The sequence below is a fragment of the Balaenoptera musculus genome, chromosome 7 (genome assembly GCF_009873245.2).
Source record: "Balaenoptera musculus isolate JJ_BM4_2016_0621 chromosome 7, mBalMus1.pri.v3, whole genome shotgun sequence".
NCBI lineage: Eukaryota > Metazoa > Chordata > Mammalia > Artiodactyla > Balaenopteridae > Balaenoptera > Balaenoptera musculus.
In genome coordinates, this window is record NC_045791.1 from 45733911 (window position 1) to 45757177 (window position 23267).

Sequence of the window (23267 nt, forward strand, 5' to 3'; positions counted from 1 at the left end):
TCAGAAGTCGCTGTCCTTGAATTAAGTAATATATAAAACTATTACGCCGATTTTGCAAACCTATGCTTTGCTCTTCTCACCTCTCCCCCACATGATCTGAATCTTATTTTAAAGGATTAACAAGTAACACATATGATCGGCAATGATATCCTTGTTCTTTTAAACCTTAGTGAATCAAGTTCGCTAAAGGTGAAATAGTGGAATTATCAGTACAAGTGGCTGTGTCATCAGAGCCTTCAGAAAGGTGCTGTATAGAAACGCCTAAATAAACAGCAGCATAAAGGATTTTATAGATGAGATATATACATACAGATCTCTCTTTCATACACACACACACACAAACACACACACACACACACACACACAGAGCCTGCCTCTGGTTATTAAAAATATAAAACAGATTCACTACTGTATATAAACCAAAAGGTATTTGTAATCCCCCCCTCACATTAATTTGAACTTCAATGCTAGTTTAAATGATGCACCGTTTTCTGCCCCCTTTTGCCAAGATATGTGAAAGATCATCTTAAAAATCAGTTGGTTAAAGCCCCTCTCTATGCTACAGTGAGCCGGAGAATTTCCAGCATCTGATGAAGACCAGTGGACCACCTGATACTTTTTCAGCAGGGTGATAAAATTAAAGGATGGCTTTGATTTGCTTGAAGGATTACTTCCCTTACTTAATTGTTTAAAGTGCATGGTATTAACACAAAGAGGGGGGAAAGAAGAAAATTAAGGTGACTGTAGAGCCCAAGCTAATTGCAAGCTGATTAGATTGTGCCAAGGAAGAGCTCTCCCTCCGTTACATACCATCACCAGCTCTGGTCTTTTCCACCCTGCTGCTGCAGCAAGCAAGCTGATTTGCTAACAAAGTGGTCAGCTCGGGCACTCGCACAGCAGCTCATGGGGTCCACAGACGGCTGCTCTCCATGCAGAGAATCTCGAGCTCCATTTTCCAATCTGATTACACGGCTCCTTGTTCCAGCAGCCTTAAACCTTCATGGCAGTTTACCAACATTTTCATCACTTTTTTCTTTTACAAAGCAAAAGAACTGATAAGCTCTCAGGTACCCAGGATCTCATAGTCAACGGCTGGCCAGCAGCCAGCATTCCCTCACCACACAACTGCTTCGGGCCACACTGCATAAAGCAGACAGGATTTACCAAACAGCGCAGAACTATTTAAATTTTGCCATGTGTACAAGGAAGCAACATGTTTCTGTCCTTACAGACGTCGACTGTTGTGTCTAATCGCATCTAGGAAATACAGAGACCTAATAAGTGCCCTGCCTGCCCCCTCCTCCATAAAAAAGAGGCACTGCAAAGCAAACCAATGAACATATGCCCATGAATTCACTATTCCCCTAACTGATGTGCTTGGGGACTCTGCCTGGTAAATGCAAAGCACTAATAACTGTTTTTAAAAGTCCCGGTCTGATTACCTGGACCAATTACCTCATTGACCGTGAAAATGATCCTAGTGACTTTTCATTAAAATCTAAAATTTTGTGGACTACACAAAACACCTGATTAGCATCTTAAAACTTTGGCAACCCCCTAGAACTTTAAAAAAGACACACCAAAAGATGGAGAAATGAAGCACAAAATCTGTCATCTGAAGCCACCTCATGAGAATTCATCTTACTCCCTTGAATTCCCAGAAATCACATCATGCAGTTCGCAGGAGTATCTATGTAATACATTCACGTTCAGAAGTTTAAAACAATGACTGCTCTAACATTTCAAGTAGAAAACCTATGTGTAGACTCTTCCTCCTATGTAATATTTTTTAAATTCATTTTTACCTATAGCCCATAGGCCTAAAATGTAAAATAAACATGGGCCTAAAATGTGAGCTTTACAGTGAGATAATGTAAATGTTCACTTACTGTCTGCTTCCGTTCAACCAAAAAATAAACAAAAAACAATAACAGAGCCGCCTTCGGCCACGGTCAATAACTTTCTAACAAAGATGAGGAAAAGAAAAATGGCTTTTAATGGCTGCGGCTCTTCCTGGTTCGTTTTTGCATAATATTGATCAATAGTAAAGGGTTTGGAAGGGGAGGGGAGGGGGTGGAGAGGAGTCTACAGTTATGGGAAAAATGTCCAACTCAGCTCGCACAATGCCTCAGTATGCCAGCTCGCCAGTGCGCTGACCCTCTCTGTATCTTGGAGTCATTAGCTGGAGTCCCAGCCCTGCCTCCAGGACGGGGTGGGGGGGGATTTGAACTCACGCACCGAAGTGGGGAGACTGGGGATTCTGAGCGTGCCAGACAGAAGGGTCATTCCTCTTCACTGATGAGGAGGACGCTTGTCCCCCGGGGAGGGGAAAACTGGATGAGTGACTGTCGCAAGATTCAGGCAATGGGCGAGCTGCTGACTCAGGAATGGACTCTGACGGCCACCCTGCTTCAGTCCAGCCGCTCCGAGTGGGAGCGATTTTAGGGCAGCAGCATTGACAGGTACATGCAAAAGTTACGGGAGAATGGAAAAGAGAGGAAAGAGGGAAGGAAGGAGCAAATGCAACAGCAACTCCTTTTTGAGACATATGCACACAAGAAATAAACATTTTTCCTTAATGCAAAGTCGCCATTGCCCAACAGATAAAAGACGTGTTTGTGGATGGGCATATTTAGAACACCCACGGCATTTCTGAGTGGATTTTAAAAGAGGACATGCATTTTAAAAAGTGATCGACTAGGCTGACGTGTACACGTGCACATCCACAATACTGTAAAACTCTATAAACTCACAGAAAATATACACACCCACCCATATATATATTTGCATGTGGGTGGTATTCTGCATAAATGACTGTCAACTTAAAATGCCATTCTCTAATTTATATGCAAATTCTACCTCTGGTAAAATAAAAACATATTTTAAGCAGCTTATAGTGCCAACACATTAGTCCCATGAATGATTCCTAGTAAACTATTTATGCCAACTGTGGTGGGTTTTTTTTTTTTTATTTATTGGATGGTGAACGAAACCACTTAAACTACAGTTGTCTGTATGAATCAGTAATTTTCATGTTTCTAATTAAAATGTAAACAGCGTAATGAAGACATCAAGTTTTTAGGCAAATGTCTCTTCCAGTGCCACTTGGGGTATGATAATTACTGGAGCAGATCTATGGATGCTTCTGAATCCCCTACAAGTCCAGATTAAAAGCATTACTGCTAAACCTGGCTTTTTACACGAGGGAATTGTGTACTCTAACCCATTCCCAGTTTGCTTACAGATGCACAATGGCACCACCTTTAAAACCTGGTCATTAAAAAAAATCAAAATGGAAAATAACAAACGAACTAATTTATATTTAAAATGTTGATTATAAAACATTAACTGGCAATCAAAATGCTGGAACCAGATCTACTCTGATTTGATTCCCTGCCATTAGCTTCTTGAAACAAAAAAAAGAAAAGAAAAAGAAAGAAAGAACAGAAAAACAGCAACCAAACAGTGTCTACCCTAAATTTCTAGAGCCCAGGTCTGGGTTGAGGGGTGAAGCAATAAACCGATTCCAGATTCAAAGATAACATTAACTTCCAAGATTTATTTTGTTTAAATGAACAGTTTAAGTGAAGTAAGTTCACAAAACACAAAATAGTAAAATTTTAAAATAATATATAATCCATGGAGTAAAAATGTGTCATTTTCCCTTCTCATATTCAAGAATGTAAAAGTGCCTTTGATATGAAGCTGTAATCTGTTTTCATTTTTATTTCAGCATCTATTTCTCTCAAATTCGTCAAAATTCATCCTAAAGCAAATGACCTCTTACACATGCTGAAGAAATACATCACCTCTTCTGCCTACAACTGTTAATTGAACTTCTCTCTGAAGCCTATTTTTCCAAGTTAACCAGTGTGCTTGCTTTACATATTTACTACCTAGCACCTGAACAGTTCCTTTCTAAAAAAATATATATATATATAATTCTGTACCACTCCTCCCTCCATACACCCCTTAGAACTATTGCAGCCACACTTGTGGTTGAGTAGTTACAGCTGAAATCTGCAGTGATATGAAAAGTCTAAAATGTAGGATAAAAGGAGGATTCCTTCCCCCCCCCATCCCACCCCCCTCCTCTGGACTCACAAAGTCCACAGACTGACTGATATGGCCACTTTTCATATTATTTTTACATAAATGCTAGACAAGCATGTTGCTAAGGTTGGCTGTGGAACTGAAAATGGATAAGAAATGCGAGTATGTATGGGGGAGTTACGTGAGGCAGAGAAAGAGAGCAATTTTTGCACTGTTATGTTTTATTACTAAAGTAATGCAGACAAACAAATGTATATCCACCATCCTGGGGTCAGAGGGAATGTTTAATCTAAAAGCGTTTTCTACCACTTTTCCATCTGAAAATATATCAGCCTTTTTTTTTTTTTTCTGATTTGGGCATAGGGACATAGTATTTTGGGGTGGGGAGAGGGTGGGACATGGAGAGAGAGAGGATCTGAACAAGGCATATTTTGGTGACGTTTAAATTTTTTTTTAACACTCTGGGGGTTTTCTGAGGGAAAGAAAGCTGATTAAACAAGGCCAAGTGTTCTGTCAGCTTAAGGGTGATATCATAGTTGTGTTCAATATCAGAAGTGTTGCGAGTACAGGCATCATTTCTATTCGCTTTGTGCCAGAAAGGTAAACACCGGATTGCACTGTGGATTAAAACAATAAGAAATCCCTTTCCTCTCAGGCTTTCAAGGCTGTGTTAATCGGGTGTAATTTTTAATGAACACTAGCTGCTTGGTACTCATTCAAGACATTTCATTAGAAGGTTATTCATTTAAAAATCAACGTTTCAACCATATCAAGCTGTAACCTTTCTTGAAATGTAAATGAATGGTTTAAATGAGAAGATTAATAAAGAAGGGATGTTCCAATTCCAAGCATGGCATGCTATGTATTTTTAAATTTGTCTATGCCAGATGCTGTCAGTCAGAACAAAAAACTGTCCAAGCAGACAATCTGTGCGTCTGAATGTTGATCATGGTGGAAAGTACAGGGGGGAGCGGGGGGAGAGTGTGTCAAGGATTCATGGTCCTTCATCTTTGCAGTAGAGCAAACACGTCTCTCAGTATAGCGACAGACAGCTGCTTCCACTTTCTAATGTGCCCTAACTTAGATCACTGAAAGAATTGTCAGCGCTCAGAGAAACACACAAAGATAACACAGCCAGCTGCCATGGAGGGGAAAACAGCACAGCTCAGAAGAAATGGGATTTGTTCCATTTGCATGACGCGGCCTCCCCTGGGCCCCTTTCTTTCAAATCCAAAGCACAAAAGACAACACTTAACATATTTGCTTAAAGATGACAACCTCATGTTGATTTCATTTGGATGTAACAGTGTCAGGATTACAGATATAAGAATATATTATATCTGTAACAGAGACTGACAAATGTACCCATCAGTGGAACTGTCTGATTCATCTGCTTATACAGCCATTTTACCATCCCAAGGGTGCCATCTAAGTAGTAACTTTAGAAGACTGAAGGTCTAATTTTATTACACCACATTTCAACCTACTAAACAATATTATTTCTAAAATAGATCATTTTTATTGGAAGTCTCCCTGATGAAAAATCCAGTAGACACCAGAGAATTTATGAACTGTATGGGTCCTTTGAACTCAATATACTGCCCATTTTAAACAACTTTTCTTGCTGTATGGCAAAATCCTAGTATCGAATAAGTGAAAGTTAGAGAGAACATGTATGTTTTGAATGTCTAAGTACATTGATATACTAAACAGATTTTATAGCTATAGAGAGGGGAAGAGAAAGAGGCTGATTGATTATATGGACAACTATCAAATCAGGTCTTACCTGGTCCATTTGAATAAATTCTTTGTAACCATTTACTTCTGTCTATTCCATTACATGTCTTCCCTCAGTATAGCATGCACACTTCAGTAGCAACTATATGAATAATCACTGCCTGTCAATATCTTTTGGACATATACTCAATCTAATTTCCAGTATTCTTTAGGCAGGGGATAAGACCAGAGAATGATTTAAAGCTAAATTGGCTAGTCTCTGTTCATTATAATACGTACAGCTTAGGAAAAAACATGATTCTGATCTGAAGCCTACATACTTTTACAAATCTTTATTCTGTATGGCTTTACGGATCTGACTTTCTTTTTTAAGCAAATAAAAAGATAGAGGAAGATGTGACTGAACTGATTTATTTGCATCTATATTACTCTGAGTTACCCGATTGGAAATCTGGGGGTGAGAATGGAGACACAAGGAACAGGTAGAGAGGAAACCACTATTCTCTTCGCACATGCAGTACACACACAGACACACATACACACACATACACATATAAATGCCCGGGCCACATTCAGCCCCAGAGCCCACCCAACTGACTTCCCATAATAAATGCTGGCTCCCTATGCTCTTGCTTTGTCCAAAGGAACGCTCTACTGCATGTTGCTATTTACTGGCAACAGTATAATTCACTCATTTGGTCTTGTTTTATAAAATAGAGTTAACTGCTATATGTGAAATTTCTGCACAGCAGATGGTTACCAATCATTATTTTCCATTTGTTTAGTTTCTAGTAAGAACAAGAGAAACTGTGGAGTAGTGATGCAAAGAAAACTAGCAGCCTGCATGATAACCCAACCAGTGCCAGAAGACACATTAAAAAGAAATTACTTTTATCACATAGTAGATCAAGGCTAAATATAATTTTGAGGGATGGGGAGACGTTATTTCCCCCACCCTCATCCATAAAGGAAAATGCCATTTAATAATTTATTTCTTAGTATAAAATCCTCTAAGAATTAGCCTCTCTATTTTTTTTAAAGAGATCAAAGTTTCTAGAAGCAACTTATTATAACCATTAATGTTTGTCATCACCCACGCTGAGATCACTTTCCTTACCTCTAAGTGGCCCAGTTGTCCAACAGAAAATGGGAAATAGGAGCCATTTGTGGACAAGTGCACATGCACAGAAAATTAAGCTGTAAATATCCGGGCTGGGTTATTACTAGAATCTGGAAACATCTGGGGCTACAGAACAAGCCAAGCCCCATTTCCACAATGTCCAGGTAATTGCTTAAATGATTTATACCTTACTGTTTCTATTAAAAATGTCTTTAAAGAGAAACATTTGTAGGCTCCGTTCTGCAATAAAAACTGGTATCTGATTTCACTGGTACAACATCTTGTGAAAGATGTTACATTTCTTCAAGGACATGTGCATGACACGAAACTGAACCCTGGACAAAGGTGAGATTGCTAAAAGAAGGCGTGGTCAGTCAAAGAAAACAATCATATCAGGCAGGCAAATTTTAAGTGGCTTAATTTGTGATTAGTTTTTATTCTCATCCAAAGAATCCATTTAAAAAAATCCTCTTCATGCACATCTGACAAATATATCCAAGCCATTTTAGGGTGAACTATACCTCAATATCCATTTTCAATTTCAATTTTAACTAATTCCTCATAAATCTTGTTTACTGAGTCTTCAACTGAATATCATACCAAATCTGTCACCTAAGGGACAAATAAGTACCACCTCCCAGATAGACCTGGGCCACTTAGTTAAGAATTTGGAGAGATTTAAATTGGCTCACTTAGATGGTGTCTGTATGGAGCTAACTGGCCCACTCAGAACAAAAGAGCTATCGACGCTGTCAGCTGCTTCATAGGTTTCTCTTCTGAATACATACATACACACACACACACACAGCTGTATTCACTTGAAATAATTTTGTTTTATTTCAGATTTTAAGCCAAGAGGACAATTATAGCTTCATATTCTTCAAGAATTGCCATGTCTAGACCTAACAAAAAATTCAGTGACTGACAGCTGTCAGCTATGCTTATGAAGGCAAGAGAAAAAAAAGAACAGCAACAAAATAAACTATTGACCACTGACTTTTAACCATGGCTCATCTTTAGTGACCACCAACTTACATTACTACCCTCTCTGGGAATCACCCTATATTTTTCTACAACTAAAGGAAAAATGGCTGATATTTTAGGTGTGAGGAATCTGCATGGATATTTTTATTTATTTACTTTAAAACCCCCCAACTTCCTGATTATAATCAGGTAGAATTTTAAACCTATGTCTTTTAAATCCTCCCTTGATTTAGTTTGGTTGTTGGCAAGCCACCATTATAATGGCTTTACAGTTCAGAGTCGTTACTCTCAATCTCATGGATTTCAACTTACAGTTAAGCAATTTTAACTTGCTTGAAGAGTACTGGTTTCCAGAAAACCAGAAAAGCTAATTTAACAAAGGAACTAAATAGATTGTTGCAGTCAAACTGCAAAAATGCTCTTGCTACTTTTAACCTATTGCTTCACAATCTTTATTATTCTACCTCTAATGTACTATAGTTCTTTAGTACTGAAGCTCTTTGCTGAAGATGCAGTGTTTTCATGCAACTGACCAAACAACATTTGTCCACTGTGGCTCACTTAACAGTGCATCTTTGTAATGATTCAGGTTCAACAATCAGCATTGCAGATATTCTCTTCTACATGGAGTATATGAGATCAACCTAGATTTCAATATGAAGTAGTAAGATAGCATCTAGAACTTTTCAGATTTGAAGAGACCAAATTGGAAGAAAACCAGTGAACTTTCAGTAAAGGTTATAGGTTTCCTTAGTAAAATTGTGTTTTTAGAAGAATGACAATAGAGCCTTTGTTTTTTCTGAGTTCTTTCATGAAGCAATGTGAACAAGTGCTTTTCTCTAGTACATCTATCTTTAGGTTCAAATACACAAATATAAAATAGAAACTTTGTAAAATATTGTTGACTAACACATTACAATTTCAACATTTGCTCAAACTAAATTTCCCTTAGAAAATTTGGTAATGCTATATGCTGTAACGTTAGTGACAGGTTTAAGAAAAAAACTGACCCTTCCACAAACACACAAACCGAGCGGGTGATGCATTTGAACCACTAGAAGACAGGGTCACTGGGTGTAACCCCAGCTAAATTGTTTACTGCCCAGTACTTAGTACAAAATAAATGAATAGTGTCAGACATTAAATACGAAACAAAAGTATGTCAATTAAAGTGTTAACCAAAGACATTCACAAACTAGAGTCAATGAAAGTTATCATATCAACTGTAGATCAGCTAGTTTGCATCTTACTTCTTATCACCTAAGTACCATCATGTTCCCAAGGAAATGTTTTGAGTACCACCAGGCACATATTTGCACACTGCCTATTTATCAGAGAAAGGACAAAATACAAAGAAATGCCTTTGGAGATGCTGATTTCCCATGTTCAACCGAAGGCTGAATAACCAAGTGTCAATCAACCCTATGTTGTCAAGAAGTTGATTTGGAAGTCTCCACATCTAATGTTTTATGATTCTATACCCTTGAATTTTTCTAACTACAAAAACAAAAGGAAAAAATATTTAAATATGTAAAACATAGTGATTTGAAGCCATGTGTTACTGCCTGTAATCGAAATAGGTTACAGATTTTTGTTAAAGATATCATTATAATGTTCTGTTTTTATAAAATAGTTTAAATGCTCTCCTACCCAGAGATATAGGAGAAAATAGAATAAATGACTGTAAGCCCTTTCTTAGGTATATAATTATAAAACTATTCTTTCAGAAATGTAAGAAGATTGTAAAGTCTTTCTTTAGTAATTAAAGAATACAGAAATTTCATTTTTAAATGAAATACACAATTTTAATATATCTGTTCTTTAAGTACTTTTAGAAGCATCTTCCAGTTTTTTAAAGTAAGATTAATAAAAGATGAACCAAGTGATAGTCTCCTACATTTCTATCGATTCATTTCACCAAACATTTATTGAACACCTATTATAGGTCCTGCTCTGTATACACATGTTGAGGAGATTAAAAATAAAAAATGAATCAGATGTAGTCTGCTCTCAGGAGTTTACAATTTCATAAACGAGAAACACAAATGCCCAGCAATCTATAGAGGAAGAAAAATGATTGAAAGGAGATTTTTTAAGTGATTAAGGAATATCAAGCAGACGTTGAAATGGATCCTCATTAGGGTGGCTCAGGAAGTTTTCACAGATGATGCAACATTTGAGCTAGATGTCAAAGTCCTGGTAGGTTTTCGACAGGTGGAAGAGAAGAGCATTCCAGGAGGTAAAAAGAAGACGAACAAAGATTAGTTAGGGCTAAAATAAAGAAAAGATGGAGTTGCTTCCAGTTTGATAAACATCCAACTTTCATACTGATCTATAATTTTGACATATTTTTAAAGAGATCTGAAGTCCCTAAATCCATTACTGCTTAAGTTAATCTGCTTGTCAGTCTATTTATATCTCTCACAGGGAGAAAGCACTGGCTAACTAATACTCATCAACTCTCAAGGTATTAGAATTGCTGACACATTTGCTTGTAACCAATTAGTAAGCATATTTAATGAATGGTTACCATCCCTCCTGAAGGGCTTAACAAAGTGATAAATGGTCCTTGAGCTCCCTTCATTATTTCCAAGACAATTTCTGGAGTTTCTTAAAGAGAAACAAAAAATCACTCGGCCACTGGCCACCAGCAAGGTTCCAAGTGACTCAAGCTCACTAGTCGATGACCAAGCAATCATGGATTACATAGAACTGGAAAATAATCTTAAGAGTCATTGGATGAACCCTCCTTTGAGGTTCAAAGAGGTTGAAGGACTTACTCAAGGTCACAAATATGATAGACTGTTGGTATCTGCTGCTGTCACCACTGTCACTTTCCTGAGGTACTCTTACCAGCATGGTGGCAATGTTCCTAAAATTCTTCATAGATTGTTGTTGAACTTTAGCCAGATAGTGAACTATCTCTAGTACATATCATGAGTACATTCAATTCTAAATAGATGTCTCTATTTTTGTGACTTCAAACCGGGAAGAATGAAGTTTTTAAAATTAAAACTTAAAGCAAAAAGTTTAAGAGCTCATGAAATGTATAAATTTTTGGTTCAGCGAAGTGATTCTCAATCTTAACTTTACGTTAGAATCACTGGGGTAGAAAAAGAAAAAGAAATTGGTCATCCCCCAAAACTTCCATCTAACTGGTCTGAGGCGGGGCTTTGGCAAATTTTGTTTGGTTTGGTTTGGTTTTGGTCATTAACGTACAGCTAGCATTTACAGGGTAGATACAGAATTTATCATCAAACTATGCTCAAATCAAATTAAATCATATATCTATCTACCTTAATGATTTGACTTCTATAATGGCAATAAATGCATTATTTCCCAAAAAGAAGTCTTAAAAAAGATAGAGACTAATCCTCAGTAGATGTTCTTCCATAACTTCATTTGAGACATAACCAAATTGAGTATGTGAGGGAGAAGAAAGAGTCTAAGAGTAATATGAATCACCTTTAAAGGCATGTGTATTTTTTACACTTTTTTCAAATTATAAGGAAGAAAAGGGGGTATAGTTCTTTTAATTTGGGTTATCACAAATCCCATATATCCAAGATTTGGTATAGAACTTGCCATTTTAAAAAAGAAGAATATAATTTGTTTAGATAGTGCTGTGTGCTAATTAATGTGCACTAGTCACTAATTCCTAACAAATGAGGTTTTCTCACATAATTATATTCGGATTTGATTTTTTAAATTGCCAACCTCATTTTTAGCAACAGCTACATGAAAACAGCCCTTACCCTTAGTTTCCTTAACAACATCCCTAATTTTTTTTGCCTTTAGCTATTTCCTCATTCCTACAAGTGGTCTTTCACCCTCTGTCCATGCCAAAAAATGCTGCTACACTTTCCTCCTAGTACACAGCCCAATAACCTCTTAATTAATTCAAGCTACCTCCTCATGACCTAAATATCATATTCCAGTGGCTCAAGTGAAATTTGATTTTCCAGCTGATCAAGTAAAAAACAGCCCTACAGATAAATACTAGAAAGAAAAAAGAAAAAGAAAGAGAAAAAAATCTCAGCCCCTCAAAACAGTACACAGGTATGGGTAAGAATGAATTCCAGGAGCAGGAAGATGGATGAGACAGCAAGGTTTCTGGTGAGTTTGCAAACAGCAAAACAGATAGAAAACCATTCCCGCACTGGCCTCAAGCACAAGGACACCTGCAAAGTTGGCTATTAGAATTTATAGATAAATATTTTGAAAATATGTATTTAGGTACACATGTACATTACAATTATACACCAGCAACACCTCCTAGATTGTAGCTTAGTAGTAGTGGCATTTTGATATAGTAGCATAGATTTCAAGGAAATGGAATTATATTGGGGTAAAATTGGGGATTTTTGCTCATCATTATAAACAAACCTATACCACAGGTTGTACTATTCTGAGTATTTTTAAAAATAAACAATACAAAATAGTTTCCTGTAAGGTCTTTTTAATTTGATGCTACAACAAAATAAAACAAGACACAAATCAAAAAACAAACAAAACAAGTATTAGTGCATTGTATGCACTCATTGAGGACTTATTAAAAGAACATAGCATAATAAAGAACTTCCAATATTAGATTTTTTCCTAATACTTTTACAGCTTAAACATTATTGATAGAGATTTCACCCACAGTAAAAAAAAAAAAAAAGAAAGAAAAGAAAACAAAAAACCAAACAAAAAATCCCAAAAGGGATTTTGCATAGGTACAGATTTTTTCTCTCTAGAAAGATACTACTCAGTCTAAACACCTATTTCTGAATAAGATTATCTAGTCCTACTATCTTACCATCCATAAGTAAATTAGTTGATTAGTTGATTGGTACTCTTAGAATTACATAAAACATATTTTTCCAATTAGGGAACACTTATATTCTTAGTACATTTTAAATCTTCCCATAGAAGGAACAAGTGCTGTTCAATTCTTAGTACATTTAAAATCTTCCCATAGAAAGAACAAGTGCTGTAGGCGTATAAAGGTCCTTCTCGTTTGTCAGACAAGGACTCAGGCCAGGCAGGGTCCCAGTGTCTACATTTCGGTCATATCAGTATTCTCCTAAAAAATGTTGCTTAATTTTCTGAATAATGCAAGCGAAGATCTCTCTTTAAAGAACGTGATACCAACACGATTGGAGTGGAACACCATGGTAAGAGGGGGTGGCGATTAGACCCATATTTTTTGTAAGTGGGGTCGAAAATTGACTCCAGATTTGTGACTCATGAACGGAAAGTCAGTTTTAATACAGATGTGCTTTAAAAAGTAAAAATGGCTATTATTCTTAACAAGTTACATATTGAGTATTATTCTTTAAAAATGACTCATAAAATATCTTTTTAAGTACTTAAAGTCATGATTATGTTCTACTCTTTTACTTCTGCTTGAATGTAATTTTTCATTCTCCAGGAAAGGACACATTTTCTAACTAACCCCGTTAACCTAATTACTCATAAAGAAATACCAAAAGCATCCCTGACATCAATACCTTCACAAAGAAATGTATCTGTGCACGTGCACAAGAGCATCTTCCATTTAGATAATCAAAACTGTAATTTTTACTTAAAAGACTCTTTTAGATCCATGTAATTCCTGGCAGTAAAATTTATCACAAGCACTTAAATTGTGCAAACAGTAAGACTGTCCTATTCATATCCTTATTTCTTCACATATTTAAATCCAAAAGTATTAACTGTTAAGCTTAAAAGACTAATAGGACTCTGTTTATTTTATAGTATTTGTTTGATCTTAAATGCGTATTGTAATGAAAATGCCTTCAATCTTAAAGGAACCTTTTATCCTACTCAGAATAATTATCTTGTAAGATTAAAATCAGTGAATCATACCTAATTAAGATTTATAATTTAGCATCATTCAGGTATATGATCTAAGAGAAAGAGTTTATAATCTTAACTTCAATTTGAAATGGAAAGGGAGAAGAAGTGAATAAAAGGGAAATAAACAGCTGTTTGGGGCATAAGGATGCACTAATATTGCCACGTATTTACCCAGATTCCTAGTTTAAATCTTTTTTAAAGCTAAACAACTAATATGAAAACACAACATACTAAAGGATAGGAGTAAGGTGGGAAAAGATGGTTCCCAAATTAAATTATACTACTAGAATTTGTAGATAGGTTATACAACATAGAATATTTAAACATATGCATTGTGGCTAACTACCTCTTAAAAAAATTCAAGTTTACAATGTCTTTAATGCAAAAGATGTCTAAACTGTGGGGTGAATTTATAATTAAATGGGACACTGTTGTAATAGTTATTTCCAATCCTTTCATTAAAGTACATGTCAACTGAGAGAGCAATGCCTTGGTATTACACAGGGCAAAGATTTTTCTTCTTAGAAGGTCTCATATATAGGATTTCTCTCCACCAAGACTAACGAGGCATTCAAAATAAGTTAGGTTTTTCTCTTTCTTCAGAAATATCTTTAAAGCTCCCTCCCCCCCATCAGTCTTGGATTACATAAAAGAATAGTTACTTTTCTGAGCTCTTTGATATTGTTCTTCCTGGCAGAGTCATCTGATGTGGGAAATATCTTTTGAAAATAAATGGTGCAACTTCAAGTACACTCAGATCCATTACTTGCTGGACATTCCATCATATCTGAAAAAGCCGCTTGACTTCAAAACTTAGTTTTAGGGATCTCAATATGAAGCTTGATCTCATTGAGAAGTATCTTGGGAAGCAACAATGTAAACGTTTTATCCACCCATCAAGTAGACTGTTCAAACCAAGGCGGAAAGGAGCCACAGATGGTGACTACATTTTTCAGGGGGAAGGGGATTGTTCTGGTTTAAGTTCAGAAACGAAGTTCACCGTTTGAATATAACATCCTGCAAAGTTAATGTTACTGCAAGAGTTACTTTTCATATTTAACACAGCTGTCACCACATGTTTATACAGCTACAATGCCACTTCCTAATGTCAAAATATCAATATTGCTGCTACTATAACAAGGTAATTATTTTTGTGTTTGCCCATCTTCCCTGACTCAATGAGTTGTGCTTTTATTTCTCAATGGTCAGAATTTTCTATATTTTTAGATAACTTAAGATTCTACATTAAAAACATTTATTTCACTTGTGCCTGAAACTTAGGTGGCATAGCGGTACAAAGCAACAGAGAAACTCTCAGGCTCTTATTTCAAATCTTACTAAAATCCTCCCACCCTAATCGTTCTGTGCCTGGGGAATACATATTTAAGTATGTACCTGCCTGCAAACAATTACAAAACAGAGTTGCTTTTAAGAATATCTGCACAAAAATTCAGGTGATATACGGGAGCACATCAGGCAAAAGCCAACGTAAGATAAAGGCAAAGATTTCAGTCACCAGTTCACGTATAGAAAGAGCAGAAGATACCTAATGGTCCATTTTCCCACCGAGGCTCTTACTCAACAACCACTAGCATCTCTTTAGGCAGAGGCACGTGGAATCACTGTGGACTGGTCAGTCTCCACGTAGGAAACCCAGTGACTTCCACAAGGTTTGTGGGTAATGAAGGCAGGGCCTGCTTCATTGCCCTGCGACCTGGACAGGCCCATAGGTCTCCCACAGAGAAGGGCCCTGCACTGGGTTTAATCTTCTGCTCTTGCTGTCTTGAACTCTTAATAATTTTTGAACAAGGTGCCCCACATTTTAATTTTGCACCAAGCCCAGAAATTATGTAGCCAGCCCTAGGTGAAGGTGACAATGTGTGTTGACGGTAAGGATCATAAATCAGAAGAATTGTAAAAAGTTTACAGCAACATCTAGAAACCCATGGCTGTACATTATACTACTTTAAAATTATTATTTTGAATGTTACTGTTTCCATGAATAATATTTCCTAAAACCAAAGCATGAAAGTAGAGGTCACTCATTCTCAGATGGGTTTACTGTCATAAGTATATGGCATTTAATCAATTGTCAGTTGCTTAAAAAGCATCCAATTGACATAAGGCAAACATTAGATGGGGGGGAGGTGTGTGTTTGTTTTTGTTTTTTTTTTGATGAGTAAAGTAAAATTCAGTTTCTGTTCTCTTGCCTGCAATATATCCACAAGTGGAATAGAATAAATGTATAAATTACCAGCCGAAATAAAAACTCATAAGCAAGGAACTGGGTAAAGGTATTCTCAATGTTAAGATATTGGGGAAAAGAAAACATACATTTTATAAGTATTTTACATGATGTTTTCTACAGTAAGGAAATGCTTTTTGTAAGTTATAAATCACTTACTCATATGAAAATAAGAACAAAATCCTAACAAGAAGCAAACTTTCCAATCTTACTTAAAAAATACTTTCTAAAAAAAGATTTCCCAACTAAAAAGTATAAATACTTAAGCCAGGTTGCAGGGTAAAAAAAGTTTAACCTTGGGCCTTCATATGATAAATCATGCATTTCAACTTTCAAGATGTATCAGTTTCAAAAATGATTGCAAGCAGTAATGCTGTCAATGCTTTGTGAAAGTCATAGTAGCTCAAATATAAGCAAACATATCCATTTATACATATACTCAACATAAATACTTCTGCACGGAAATTCTCCTTTGAATTCACTGCTTCTAGTATACTCTGAAAGCACAGCCCACCATATGCAATGTTAAGCACAGTGTCAATATTCAAGTAACAAGACAACAAGCAGATTTGTTGCATAAAGTATGTAAATATTATTAACAGAAACTGTCATATGATATCTCATGTCTGGATGGCTTCTGATCACCTATCTCTTCTGCCTCCTCAGTCTCCTAACTAAGACTGTCGTCAACAGGTACGGCGCACTCGTGTGCTGTGCTGAGGCAGAGCTCCTGAGCTGGCAGCTGAGCTGCTGCCCTGAGGAAGCTTTGCATACCCACCTGCTTTTGATTTGCTTCCAACTTATCAGTACAATTTATTTTTATCATATTCTTGCCTACCTTTTATTTCCACTATCTGCATTTCTTGCAGTAAGCATCCCTCAAGTACAAGTGCCATTTAAATGATAACACCAAAAATATCAAAAGGATCAGTAATCAGCAATCATGTTTCAAAGCAGCTAGGCTTGAAATTTCTACCGTAAGTTAAATGAAAAAGCTGATAAAAGTTCAAGTTTAGGGGAAAAAAAGGAAGAAAATTACAAAATCCAACCATGACAAGCACTTGCTAAACAGGCATTTATTTGCAGTCTTTAAAAAAAAAAGTCTTTCATTTTAATAGATTTTTTTAAAAATTAGCTATAATCTGTTTTGTGTGTGAGACAGAAAGAGAAAGAGAAAGAGTTAATTGAAAGGTGGAATAATTTTTGGACTTGAAGTCTTCCAAGTAGTACCCCCAAAAAATTTCTAAGTTCAATTGATTTTAAAACATTAACTCTCGTATATCTCCAAAGAGACACTTATATTACATTTTTTTAATTGAAAGAAAAAAACTGCATTGTTTTCTGTGCCACTTGTTTATTCTAGTTTATCAGTGACCAAAGATTAAAAAGCAGATATGCTGATTAATCATGTCTTATCGATCAGTAGCATACTTCAGTATTTCACACAAATGTCTGCAGAACAATTTCTCCCAGTCAAAAATTTATAAATCGATTTAAATTCCTGGTAATTAAAATTATTAGCTCTACAAAAATAAATGTACTTTACGAATGAAGTACATGAAATTTGTACTCAAGAATATCAAAAGCAAAACAGCAAACATTTCTACCAAACCAAGGTTCTAAGAACAAACTAGAAAGTATAAAACATAAAAGCCTGCAACTGTTTCAAATACACCTAGCAATTCTGCTGATTTTGGACCATTAAAACTGATTACTTAATTAGGCAATCATTCAAGGCATCCAAACACTCACAGCCAAAAACAGGGAATTATTAGCATAGCCGGCTTCACCTTGAGATGAAAATTCTGAAAAATGTTGCAGACACTTAAACTTTCAGGATCTGTCCCCATGCGTAAACTAAGCAAAATACTAAATTCTAAAAGGTGACATGCCAAAGCTCAGGAAAAAAAGAATTTACCTCTAATTATACTGCTCATGTGTTTTTTTTTCAGGTGGCTAATATTTTAAACTACCTTAGAAACATCAAGTTATAATACAGACGGTCTCTAGATTCTTGGAAGTACTACTCCCTTTCTCCCCTCTGGTCATACTCTTGTACTAGCTAAAAGTAATTAACAAAAATTTTGCCCTCTTGTATGACTATCAAAAGTACCAGCCTCCAAAGTTCCTGCCTGACATGAATAAAAACAACAGAAAGATTTTCTATTTATGGTAAAAAAAAAAAAAGTACTGGAAACTCAACCGCAGGAGTCTTTAATATAACTGAGGAAAAAACTCTATGTTTTCACTCTGAGACATTTTTAAGAATTTCACTGATTCGGTGCAGTCAGGAAAAAGAAAAATATTCCATTTTCAAAAAAGACGGTTCCTGAAATAATTCTAAAGTGACCCTATAAACTGTCTTTTTAGGAGAAGAAAAAAGAAAGTCAACTCACACATACAGCTTCCAAACAGAAGTCTTACCCTCTTCCAGGAAAACAACGAGACTTTATTACCCTGCTATGATTCTTTCATTTCAGACATGATTAATTAGCAAGTATTACACTTCCCAAAACTCCCACCACACTCTTTGTGATCCATCAGCCTAGTTGTTGATAGACCCATGTGAAATAGCAAGTAGCCACCAGCAGTAAAAGACAAGTATCCAAAAACTCTATTTCAAAGAAGGAACAACTCTCTCCTAGCTTTGCCTCCCAAAATGAAACAAGCTGCTTTTAACTGCTTTCACGAAAAAAAATTTTTTTCTTAAGTTGGTCATTTTCTTAACAATACCGTTTAAAATTCAAATAATGCATGCAACATATTCAATATTTAAGAATACATGGCATATTTAATCTGCTACCTACCTATATTTTTAAGCTGAAATTCTGAAAGACTTGTGAGTTCCTATAGTTTATATTGATAATGATCCACATGCACAGTTAATAAACAATAAAGATGATGCGAGCAAGCATGTTTTGGGAAACGGTTTTCATAGGAAAAAATGTTTCTTCCCCCACTAAAAGCTATTATGTCACACATGTAATGAAGATGCGAAACAGAAATACAGGACTAAAAGGCAACACGAAGAGAAGAGAGCCACTATACAATCTGAGTGAATGAAAACTCTGATTCTCTGTATATTGTTCTAAAACACTGTTTCAACATAATTTTCCCTTTAAAACAATCACTTTCAAAATGTCCATGTGAACCAAGAATCTGGCCATAACTGAATGTACTATAAATATGTATTTGAACAACTGTCAATTTATAAAGGCTGGGGTTTCCTCTTAAACCTTTCAACTGTTATGTCCAAAAAACTTCACACATAGTACAATACTAATAAATAGATCTTGTTGGTCCCAGGAAACATTTTTAAAAATCTATTCTGGTCAAAATATCCTTGCTTTTTTTTTCTGTTGTATTAAATTTAGGATCAAAAACATCAAAGCAGCTTCCACCTCGGACCTAACTTTTAGAGGATCAGTGTGACAAGGCAGTCCCTGATAGATGTTTCTCTTGATAAACGACTTGTTCAAAAGAGACATTGTAGCTTTCATTTCCTGACCACAACACACTTTTAATTTGCAACAGCAGAGCTGCCAGAGTGTGAACCCTTGCCCACTTTCCAGCCTTTTAGGTTTGTAACTCTGGTTCCTATAGGCCACACATTTGAGACGAACAAAATCTAAAAATAATCAGAGTAATAGAATTACAAAACAGGAGCCACTTATGCCACTCTATACATATGCACAAGTGTCTACTTTATAGATTACATATAAACTTTGCCTCTGCAGAATTCTAGTGTATAAAAACAAGCTTCCTGAATGAATATCACTTGCACAACTGGGCATTTAAACACAGAGGGAAATAAATTATGTGACTATTATTTAATAGTAAGCAGAGACTGGGGGGGGTAATTTATACACTTAAATCTGCTGTTAAATGTTGTGAATTATATGATTGCCTACCCCAACGTGTTTTTTACATATTACTGCAATAATTACTATTACTACTACCCAGAAATCACATTTAAGTATCAATACGGTGAACAGTCAAACCATCCAATTTCTGTTCTCAGCACATTGTCCGAGCTCCGATTTAAAATTTATAAATGTAATATCCTCCTCATCACAGGCAGCAGCCCAATCTGCTCTGAATATATATTACAGCTTTAACATCACAGAGGGAAATCGCCCATCTGGCAATCCCATTCGCTCCAACAGCTCCGGGGGAAAAAAGCTGTGCTCTCTCCTCCTTAAAACATTTCTCAGGGCAAATTATGTGCATCTAAAATAAACAGTCTTCTTATTGATCGCTTCAAAGTCAACAAGTTCCAAATGCAAAATTCAATCAAATCCTTCCTATCATGTAAGAGCGGTGTGTGTTTAGCTCAACAGTCACCAGAGTCCAACCAGAAGTGTCTGTCGCGCATCGGCTCTTATAGTCCCTTTCGTTGTATTCACATTTGTGTTATGAGAGAGCAGTAACCACGGCCACATTACAGACCCCTGGCAGCTATCCCCACTGCTATTTCTTTCTTTCATATTCTCCCTTTCCTCCTTTCTCTCTTTTCAGGGTGAATGCATGGTCGTGGGGTATAATACGTAACAAAAACAAAAACAAAAAAAATTTTTAAGTGGACATATCCTTTGGTTATGCAAAATACTTTTAAACATCTTTTTGTTGTTTCTCCCTCCTAGTCTTAATTGAATATCACAAAGTGTACACACGGTCACAAGAGCTATTGAAAACCCCCTCTCACCCATTTATCTGACCTCTTTTTTTTTTTTTTTTGGTAAAGAAAGAGGAAAGAGAGATTTCAAACAAAGTCAATTTCAGTGCCTGCTTATTTAATTCTGTCACAGGTTAAAAGTAAAAAGCGCTGACAGGCAGACAAGTGAATGGCAAGGAAAAAAACAAAACAAAACCCTACCACTGTTCCTTAAAAGGCATTAAGGACTTTAAGCAATCAAAATACATTTTTTATTTTCATGTAAAAGATATCCCTTCACTCACCCACCCCCACAAAAAAAAAACCACACTCAGAAGAAGTGATTACTCCACAAAGTGCAATCATTGAGAGAGCAGAGAGTCAAACTGCATTAATAGATTGAGAAAAAAAAATTTCATCCACTTCTGTGTGTGTACATATATACATACACTTTCATTAGTAAGCAGTCTTTCCCCGCACTCCCGCCCTCTCCCCTCTCCAACCCAGCCCCCTCCCCCAAAAAACTGCACACTGAGTTTAACTAATTTACATACCATTTGACTTCAGCGGTTATATAGTGCATTACTAGTAACATGCAACTTTGGGATTACAGCTAAAACCGATAAAGGTGGACTCCAGCAATCTATTAATCAAAACTGAAATATACAAACAAGCGATAGCAAAAGCAAACAAGCATTTTGACAGATTAAAATATACATTATACATATATATATTTTAAAAGGAATTATATATCATGAGCAGCTCCTTCCCAAGCAGAGCCTTCAGTGGTTTTATCATGCTATTTAATGTCTTTCCTATTTAGATGCAAAGGAAGTAAATTCCAAAACTGACATACCATAAACACTGGTGCTACTGATCATTTCTTGCTGGCAGCACAAAAAGCTGAATTGGATTTCTCACAAGCAGGAATTCCAAAGGTTGCTTTTCATTAAAGCCACTTTTCCTCTCAGCTATCAAATGTCACTGCCTTGAAACGTGGGCCCTTTCGTCAGGTATTCATTTAACCTACATGCATATAATTAAGGGGGAAAGCAACATCAACAAAAAGGGGATCTCAGATCACAGGAGAAGAAAGAAAGGAAAAAAAGCACATGACCAGGAATGCAAGTCCATGTCAATTTCACTCACTCCCATTGAAACTAACAAGAGCTCCGGGGAGGACGGTAATAGGATCAGTGGATTGTATATACCATTAAATTATACATCTTTCTCTCCCGTTCCTTGCCAACAATACGCCCACCACGCTGTACCCCCTCCAAGATGATGTGCTTACATTTTTCTGCAACCGATCTTCTGACATATTCACGTTCCTCCAGCCACGAGATTGTAATTTAACCTCAACTTTTTGTGTGTGCAAGATTCTTATTTACACTTCTTATTTACTTAGAAGTTAGTTCCCGAAGAAAGTCTAGCCCCACCCTATGGCTCCGCTTTCTTATTTTTTATATTCGAAGTAAAAAAGATAGTAATAAGTAAGCCCAATATAGCGGAAAACGAGGTTCTTGCAATCGCGAACTCTTAATCCCACACTATTGTTACAATGATTAAGCAGCAAAAATATGCATTATAATGTTTCAGGGCTACTTTGTACAGAGAAATTAAGACAGCAGGTTGGCGTACAGAATAGAAACGAGTGCAAATTAAATTTAATGTTTACGGCACAACTCGAAGATCTCTTTTCATTACGGTCTTGGATTTATTTATAGTCTTTAAAAATTAAACAAACAAAAACAAAAACAAATTTAAACAGCTGGTGGAAAACTACGAAGCTCCTCTTACCTGAACGCGCGGAGCGAAAACCCGATAGGTTAGCGTAGCATCGATCCGATGTGTTTGCTGATGAATGGAAGCTAGGGTTAAGTGAAGGTGCCTATGATTTGAAATCATTCCAAGTTTTTGAAGGGAAGACGGACTGCAGCCTCTGCCATGTTGGAATTTCAAACCCAAAACAGCTGCTTGGAAGGAGCCAGCATGCCAGAGGCTGGGCGCAGGCGCAGAGCGCCGCCGAGCCAAATTCAAATCACTTTCACACTAAGAGCCAAAGATCAGTTTTCAAAGGAGAGAGGGAGAGAGAGACGGAGGCTGCCGCGAGGGAGAGAAGACGGGAGGCAGTGGCGAGAGGCGGGCAGTGGAGAGAGACGGGCAGCGGCAGGACCGGGAGGGAGAGGGAGAGGCGCACGGAGCCCGCGGAGCTGGAGGGGGAGAAAGGAGGCGGGAGGCGAGCGGCGAGCGAGCTAGAGACGCGCCAGAGATTCATGGGCAGGGAGGGCTCAATGGCCGCGCCGCGCCGGCCGGCCGGCCGCTCGGGTCATGTTACACGGCCGGGGCCGCGGCGGCCGCCCAGCCTCGCCAACGCGCTCACGCGGCCTGGAGGGGGCCCCGAGGTCATGATTACGAGCGCGGGGACCGGGAGCTCTGGCGGCCCGCACTCTCAGGCGGCCCGACCTGGGGAAAGGGGAGCGACGCCTCGGGAGGGAAGGGGCCTTTCTTTCCCACGCGTGACCGGCCGGCCCTGGCGCTCCTAACCCGCCTTAAAGGGCTCTCCGGCACGCCGCCCCTCCCCGCCCGCTCCAGGCCCTCTCGACAGCTGCGGCCGGTTCAGCCTTCCC

The 23267-nt window shown here is 37.2% G+C and overlaps 1 protein-coding gene across 2 annotated transcripts in view; it reads right to left on the reverse strand.

Annotated features, from left to right (window-relative positions):
• Positions 1-22630, reverse strand: part of FIGN (fidgetin, microtubule severing factor) — a 115908-nt gene extending 93278 nt beyond the window's left edge. The window contains exons 1-2 of one of the 2 annotated variants that reach the window (XM_036858898.1): positions 22438-22630; positions 21494-21663 (exon numbers count right to left, since the gene is read on the reverse strand). In XM_036858898.1, the coding sequence (XP_036714793.1) occupies positions 21494-21518 (25 nt within the window). In that variant the 5' untranslated portion in view covers positions 21519-21663; positions 22438-22630. The remainder of the gene's footprint in view (positions 1-21493; positions 21664-22437) is intronic. The other variant, XM_036858899.1, reaches the window with a different exon arrangement.
• Between the last annotated feature and the right edge of the window lie 637 nt (positions 22631-23267).